The sequence below is a fragment of the Coenobita brevimanus genome, chromosome 92, assembly GCF_032717465.1.
Source record: "Coenobita brevimanus isolate Jiangsu-jjx chromosome 92, ASM3271746v2, whole genome shotgun sequence".
Classification (NCBI taxonomy): Eukaryota; Metazoa; Arthropoda; class Malacostraca; order Decapoda; family Coenobitidae; genus Coenobita; species Coenobita brevimanus.
Genome location: NC_137045.1, coordinates 531,575 through 539,855, shown reverse-complemented (window position 1 = coordinate 539,855; position 8,281 = coordinate 531,575). Strand labels below are relative to the sequence as shown.

At 42.5% G+C, this 8,281-nt stretch overlaps 1 protein-coding gene across 1 annotated transcript in view; it reads right to left on the bottom strand.

Moving 5' to 3' along the window:
• Window positions 1–2,343: 2,343 nt before the first annotated feature.
• LOC145412053 (follistatin-like) overlaps window positions 2,344–8,281 on the bottom strand; it is a 126,230-nt gene continuing 120,292 nt past the window's right edge. Inside the window, exons 7-9 of the mRNA XM_080281970.1 lie at window positions 3,703–3,999; window positions 3,245–3,250; window positions 2,344–2,429 (exon numbers count right to left, since the gene is read on the bottom strand). Coding sequence (XP_080138096.1) covers window positions 2,344–2,429; window positions 3,245–3,250; window positions 3,703–3,999 — 389 coding nt within the window. The remainder of the gene's footprint in view (window positions 2,430–3,244; window positions 3,251–3,702; window positions 4,000–8,281) is intronic.

Sequence of the window (8,281 nt, the reverse complement as noted above, 5' to 3'; positions counted from 1 at the left end):
TTTTCGAGGGAACTAAACGGAAAGGTGAGCACAAAAACAACCTAGATCCCATTGTTTGTCCCACAAAAACAAATCTTGGGAAAAAATTCAGCCCTGAACTTCCGTCTGGGTGCACACATTAGTTTAGCTTTCATAAACTCGGTTCTCCAGAATATCCTTCAGTTACATACACGGTGTCCCGGGGAAAGCGTGCCTAATTTCAGGAGGTTAATTTAAGCTAATTTTGAATGAATAATGCTACATCAACAGGAGCTCAGTTCTCAACCGTTACGGAATTATTTATGACTTTGTGGATAAAATTATTGGGGAAGCCATTTTCGTTCACAAAGACATCAGCAACTGCAGCAATGTAAGGCTAAGCTTATGTTGATATAGCACTGATTACTCAAAAACTGCTCAAGAATGACCACCTGAAGCTTGACACATACGACACAAAACGACCCGGAATAAGCAGTGACACACACACACACACACACCTATATTCATTGCTAAAGGTCTTCATCCACTTTACACATTATACCACTACATGAGTCTGTTTACAGCCACTCGACTCCCGCAGTTGGCATTTAATTTTGTTTTAGTTGCACTTGCTATTTAGAAAATCCGGCATTTTGTACATTTCTCTTCAATATTAAAAAACAGCCCGATTATTTTTGTTTTTGCTTAGTATACTGGCGGCTGTCATAATTTTGTTATCTCATGTAATCCCAAGTCGTCTCATACAAATTTAATGTCTTCCTGTGTTCTCTCTACCAGTTTTGCACACACACACACACACACACACACACACACACACACACACACACACACACACACACACACACACACACACACACACACTCTCTCTCTCTCTCTCTCTCTTTCCCTCTCTCTCTCTCTCCTCCTACCTCTTTTGTTTCCCATGTCCCCGCTAACATCTCCATTCCTCCATTCTGTATAGCCTTCTCCTCCCTTACCGTCCTCCTTGTCTGTTCCCTATATTCTTCCCTTGTTTCCAGCACTTTTCGATCATTCTGAACACCGAAATAAATGATTATGGAGTTGTGAGAGACTTTTTCACACCCTGAACAGACTCCTCAGGGAAAAACACATCTTGCACTCGCCTGCTCAAAAACCATCACTCCAAACATCACGTACTATGGTTAACCCCTTCAGTGTCATGATGTATTTTCTTGTTCTTTTTTTCCTTGCTACCACCAGGCGATTATATTCAACCTTAGGTCAGACCCTTAGTAGTGAAAAGGGTGTTAAAGGAGGCTATTTAAACCCTCAATTTCGAAAAGCTGAGTAAAATCGTCTAGATATGAAAACATAAGTACACGCTATGGGGCTGAAGGAGTCAATCCAGGCCTAGCTACGAGTTTTATTATTATTACTGTTCCCACTACAGCGAATATCAGACAAATGAGATTCTGACCCAACAGCTTAGGAGAATTTCTTGCACATTCTCCTTAGCGACTTGTTTAGAAAATATTACGTTTCCATATTCTCGTTTACGTTGTTAATCTTATCCACAGATCTGACATACTTCCCATAAAACTAAAGTAACGACGCGCCATATGAAGAATATTAATAGATGTAGAGCTAAAAAACCACCCAACACTACCAGAAAACGACTCAAACGTGCATGGATATAAACGTCTGCAACTGTATTCTTCGACTCATTTGCTTGACGTTAACCTCTTCAGTCCCATGAGTGGTGTGATACAAGGTTCATTATCCCCTTCAGTCCAAACTTGAGTACAATCGTCTGGAGGTAGAGGTAGCTGGAACGAAATAAACCTGAAGTGCTCTAGGCGAAGGGGTTATAGCATTTGATGAGAGATGGCGGGCAGACGAGAGTAAGCGTCGTATATTCAACGTGGCACAGGAGGCTTCGTAGCACTTCTTCATTGTCAATTCATTTTGCATATTACACATCATCGCGCTGTATGTTATTTATGTCGCTTTAGTATCGACACAGTTTGGACAGCTAACATACAAGAGGATATTGAGGTTTAATGCACAGAATAAATCGCTAAAAATGAGGTGCTACGAAATCTCCAAAATCACTTAAGCCCGTATAATCGTCGGCTCAGGAGGCTTTGCAACACCTCTTCCTTAACGATTTATCTTGCGTATGATACATTATTATTCTTTCGCATGTTGCTTATATACTTTTTCTATCAGGTCAGATTACATAAACAACTTACAGTGGAAGAAAATATTAACATATCATATACAGGAATCAGCTAGTTAGGAAGAGGTGCTAGAAAACCTGCTAAGCTGACGAGAACACGATGCTTAGAATACGAGGCTGAAGGTGTGGGTGTAGCGGTGGCTGAGCTGGTTACACTGTCCCCCTCAGTCCCCCTCCACCACCGTGTCCTCCTCCTCGGTCTTGATCCTCTCTCGCTCCTTCCTCGCCCGGTTCCGGTTCTTCTTGCAGTCTGGGAAGAAAAGCGTGAATGTAGTTTTACTGTGATCAGTATGGACAGATTATCCCAAATCCTGAATATTCGTATATGCCGTGCCAAACACGTAGAGATCTTCAGTCTCATAAAAAATTATAATAATAATAAAAATAATAATAATAATAATAATACAACAGGAACTGCAGCCGATTCCTTCAACTTCTCGATGTTGTTTCTGTAGTCCTTGATACAGCGGCAATTTTTTACTAGCTTACACACACACACACAGACACAGACACAGACACACACACACAGACACACACACACATATATACAGATAGATAGATAGATAGACAGACTGATATAGACCGATCGATCGAGATAGATATGGATACAGATGGTACACAGATGGATAGACAAACTGATAGATAGAATATATATGGTACAAACACACGCAGGCACACATATCTATTTCCTACATACATGCATGTACGTGTATTCAGAGAGAGAGAGAGGAGGGGGGAAGGAGGACTGATCAATAGCAAGCTCGGTGAAATGGGCCACACATCCATTCATTCACTATTCAGGTCTACGAAATCCGGACTCTACCTCACAGGCATAAGCATCCAGACATTATGTACTTCAAACTGCCTGTCAATTAGTGCAGTTCCGACGGCTTTCTGATATATAAATATATATATAAGACAAACCCTCGTCAATTGCTCCACAGAACAAAATTCATCCAATCACCTCGACCTCCATTAGTTCCCTAGATTCCTGAACCTCCATACCTCGCTGTCTCGCTCACTCATTGGCCATATCTACCCATCTTCTTAGCCCACCACGCCTACTCCTACCTTCACACTCATCCACATAATCCTTATCACCACCCTATTTCCATCCATTCTTTTCATGGAACCATACCGTTCCATGCGCATTCCCTTCAGCTCTGTTGTCAATAGATTTCCCTATCATATCTTTCATGACATAGTTTCTGATCCTATCTTTTCTCCTCGTTCCACACATATTTCTCTCTAAGCCCAATTCCACAGCTTTAACTCTTGACTCTTCGCTTTCAGCCACACCACAGTATCTCTTCCAGATGTTAATGTGGTTACTAAAAATCCACGTAGTTCTCCTGTCGCTACCACACTCAAACTTCTTTCGTATCAAGATCCTTCACAGCACCTGTCACTTTCCTTCCCTGTGAGACACAAACATGAAAATAAGGCCCAGTCAGTGAGCCAGCCCGAAGCAAGTGTTTGGTGTTGAGTGCTACAGACACCACTCTGGCTACCCGTAGACTTACTTCTCCTCCTCCTCCTCCTCTTGCGGTTCTTCCTCTTATCGGTAAGATGGTGTGATGCCGCCTTGCCTCTAGTGCCGCCACCACCACTGGTCTCGACACTGTTGATGCTGGCCTCCACGTCGAACTTGTGGAGTGTGGAGGGTCCCGCTGCCTGGGCCACCTCCTGTAGCACACGCTGTGTCTGCAGCTGCTGCCGTAATGCGTTCTGGTGCGCCCTCAGCACCTCCTGCCGCCGCCGGTTCTTATTCCTCTTGGGTTTGTATTGCTGCTTGTTGCAGTCGTCAACCCCGGTGTGATCTGAAACAGACAGAAACATCACTTTTCTGTTATTCTAGACCTATTCCCCATATTAACAGAAAGTAGGGATATGTAAAACAAGATTCTTTAGTCCGGTTGGGGATACCGAACATAAGAACCTTATGTACACGTACAGTACAATCACTTCCCTTCGCACCAGTACAATAAAAGTGCTAGAGAGTGGAGTTTGCCATAGCCGCACGCTACTGAATGTAAGATTATCTCATGGATATTGATTCACTATCAGTGTTCAATAGTAAACCTACAAGGAATTCTTAGTAGTGAAACTGATTCATCATCATCATCTCATTTTCTCACCGAAGACTGAGTCAGGGTCCATCAACAAAATGTTCAGTGAAACAGACCAGACACTCATTCACTTACTATTCTAGCCCCATGAATCCTGGTTCTGCCTCACAAACCTTACCATTTATACATTAAAAATTAAAAAAAAGTCTTTATAGATACACTGCACATACTCTCTGCCATTTGAGGAGGGATGAGAAATATGAAAGGCAGAACATACTGGTGACAGAAGATGGTCGACGTTTTGCTTAGGGCTGTACCTACTAAGGAAGTTTGTACACAGAGAAAGGGGTATAACACAGATGACCGTCCTCCCCCACTGCATTAGGAGGGCGCGGTGATCACAAGACAGAGGTGTCGTGAGGAAAACCAGGCGGAGATTTCGGCCGGGTTTTTTAAGATCGTAACCAATTTACAGGATAAACAATTCTTCATGACAGTTAACAGTTGTCATTTGTTTTTCTTTTTCACTTTAACATTCATTCTAATGTGATTTTGAAGTGTTTGGTAGTTGTAAGAGTGAAGGAAAACGTATAGCCTGTCAATTCTTTACACAGCTTGAACTTAGGAGAGTTTGTAAATGCAATCCCCTGGTCCACCTGCATGACCACGTATCGTGTGACCATCCCTCCTGCCCACCCCACTTCCCTTCTCATGTCCACTCTTACACACACACACACACACACACACACACACACACACACACACACACACACACCTCAAAGTGCCATGAATTGTTCAAATGGCAGAAATTATACACACACTGTTTATTGTTTATTACACACACATACTCAAATTATGTGTGAAGACGATTCAAGTGGCTCTAAAGCTGTTTTACCTTCTCAATAAAAAAAATGTCAACAGAGGAATATCATTTCTACCACACACCTGATGTTCCTAATGTAACAGAATGTAACTTCCTCATTAATGCTAACCTTGTCTAACCTGCTCACACCTACCGCAGTCTAATGTATTCAAGCCTATCAGAATCCAGTCCTCCCAACTGTACCCTGATCTACGCTACTTAAGCCTACCCTAACTTATCTTGCCTAAACCTATCCTATTCCAATCAAGCAGACCCAAGCCTAACCTAACCCCTCTTTATCGACCCATAATTGCTTAGATCTAATCTACCCTGTCATCACCACCTACCCTAATCTAGTAACTCAACCTTGCCTACCCTAACCTAATTAAACCTCATCTAACACAGTCTAACACAATCTACCCTAACCAAGTAATCAAACCTAACCAAACAAGCCTAACTTAACCTAACCTAACCTAAACCACTCTGACACGTAGCCCTGCAGTCAGGCCAGGGCAGGACTTGTGACTAAAAACCCGCCACCACTAAGTGAGAGAGAGAGAGAGAGAGAGAGAGAGAGAGAGAGAGAGAGAGAGAGAGAGAGAGGTACTGTCAGGTGTGATCGAGTAGCTAGCGGGAGAGAGAAGGGGAGAGAGGGAGGAGAAGGGGGGGAGGGGAGGTGGCTAATACACTCCTTCAGTCATTCATCATTTCACTGGCTCCTTCACACTTTCACAGACATTCATCATTTCACTGGTTCCTTCACACTTGCACAGTCATTCATCATTAAACTACTTCCTTCAGTCACTCATCATTTCACTGCTTCCTTCACGCCTTCACAGTCTTTCACTTCACTGGCTCCATACTCACAATCATTCACCATTTCACTGCTTCCTTCACAGTCAATTAAAATTTTCTCTTGTTCCTTCACACCTTCAGTCATTCATCATTTCACTGCTTTCGTTAGTCATTCATTTACCACGTCCATCCACCCTAGGCATACCACACTTCCTTCCACCTTCAGAGTCGCTCCAGTAAGTCCTTTTCACCACCTTATCTACCTACCATTCTCTCCATATGACCTATTATTCTCTAAGCATGATCATTTCTATCATGTTATCGATATACTTCCTTACCTTACATCTCTCGCAAATCACTAACAAAAATTCACGCTTAACTTTACATACTACTTCATACATTTACATTCACAACTAATATTTACTAACTACGTTCACATTTGCAAATTTACGGTTCACTTTCATGATCACACTTGCAGCACTATTCATAACTTTACTAATTACATATGCATCTGCACAAGCACTCTCCAGACAACATCCTTACATAGCACTTCAGTAATTTAATTCATGGAGGCAAAGTGTTGATCCTACAAATACTCACCATGAATTTTACTTTCTAGCCAGTGGTGCGGTAGCGAGGGAACGGAAGGGAACGGCCTTCCACTATTTTTTTTTTTCACTGAGAGGATTCACATTTTTCATGGATGGATCAGTGTTCAGTAACAGTAATATATGTATTTCTATTTAATTAAAAATCCAAAGCCCTATCACAGATCGTAAACGATTCTCGGATGCTTCTACGAAACCAAAAAAAGCTAATACAATCTCTGCTGCAGTAACTGCGGTTGTACAGCACGCGTTGTGTTGATGTTGTTGTTGTTGTTGTGGACTCAGGCTCATCTAGACGTGAATCCGGTGGACTACATGTTGAAGTTGTCTTCTGCAGTCCACCAGCCTTCCTTCGGGGAATATGGTGTAAGTTAAATTACTCATGCAATGATGCCATCGCGTGAAGGCATCCCTCTGCAACACCAGTTCATATATACTGTACAAATTTCAAGTATATTTGTTCTCGTTACAACAAGAGAATGTCTGTTATGGAAATGAACACTGTATTTTTGAAATGCAGTAGCTGCACGGTACATACTTATGTTATGTACTCTCTGTGATAAACTTTTTTTTTTTTTTTTTTAGTGTACAAGAAATATTCACGTCGTCACGTCCCACAAGTCTCCTCATGGCTTGAGTGGAGAATGTCCCTCAGCGGCATCCACAAGAGCCTCTTGATTTCTAAGTACAGTGCATGACGAAGACCACCCTCCAGTATCTGAACACAACATAATCTCCTTCATTTCAACGCAAAAAGGTAACATGTTGATGCTGTTGATGATAATTATTACCATGTGTATTTTCTGTATATATATAACAAAATTCTCTATTTTCCAAAACACATGTAAGAAAAGCACTTATATTTCAAAATCAGGAAATCTTAATTCTCTCTATTTTCTACAACACGCAAGAAAAGCCCATATTTCAAAATCTGGAAATTTCTACATATTTCCCCCCCGCCTCACACACACACAGCGTTAACAATTTTTGGGTATATTCCTACACACACGCTGGTATCAAACAGCTGAGGTGGACGAGGTGCGCTTGGTATAAAAAGCTCGCCTAATATTTTACCTCTTTAACTTGTTACTTTCCTGTGTTGGCAAGTAATCCTGAGCTCGAGAGACTTGGCATGTTTCTCCGCCTATGGGTAATTCTCCTCGAAATGATGCGTCAGTGGGAAATGAAGGGCACAGTGAAAGTGTGAAGTAAACACGCTGGACCTGTAGGCAAACTTTTGTCCCTGGCTGTACCGGCACGAGAAGTCCCATCAGTCAGGCGTGGGCGTACGCCCAGGTTTCCTTATGCACATAATTTCGGGATACCAGTCGACCGGTTTCGCACACTGTGCTACATGAAGGAGGAGGTGGAAGGGGATAGGGAGGGAGAGGGGGAGCGAGGGAGAGAGAAGCGGAGGCAGGAAGGGAGAGACACGGGGAGATTAGATGGGGAGGAAGAAAAAAAAAGGGAGGGAGAGAGAGATGGTGAAAAGGGAGAGAAAGCAAGAAAGAAGGTGGCAGAAACATGGATCTGATTTGACCTAACTGGACCCGGAGTGACGAATAAGCAGAAAATTGCAGCACTGGTCTGTAATGAATGCTGTGTGACGACCTGCAGTAGTGTGAACTGAAGTAACGGGCAGAGTTTATGGCACTGGTACAATAGCCTATACCTAAAGCCCAATGTTGCCAGCTATCGGGGGAAGGGCATAACCTATTACAGTACAAGAAGTAGAACTCTGAAAGTGCAACAATCCCACTCAGCAGTT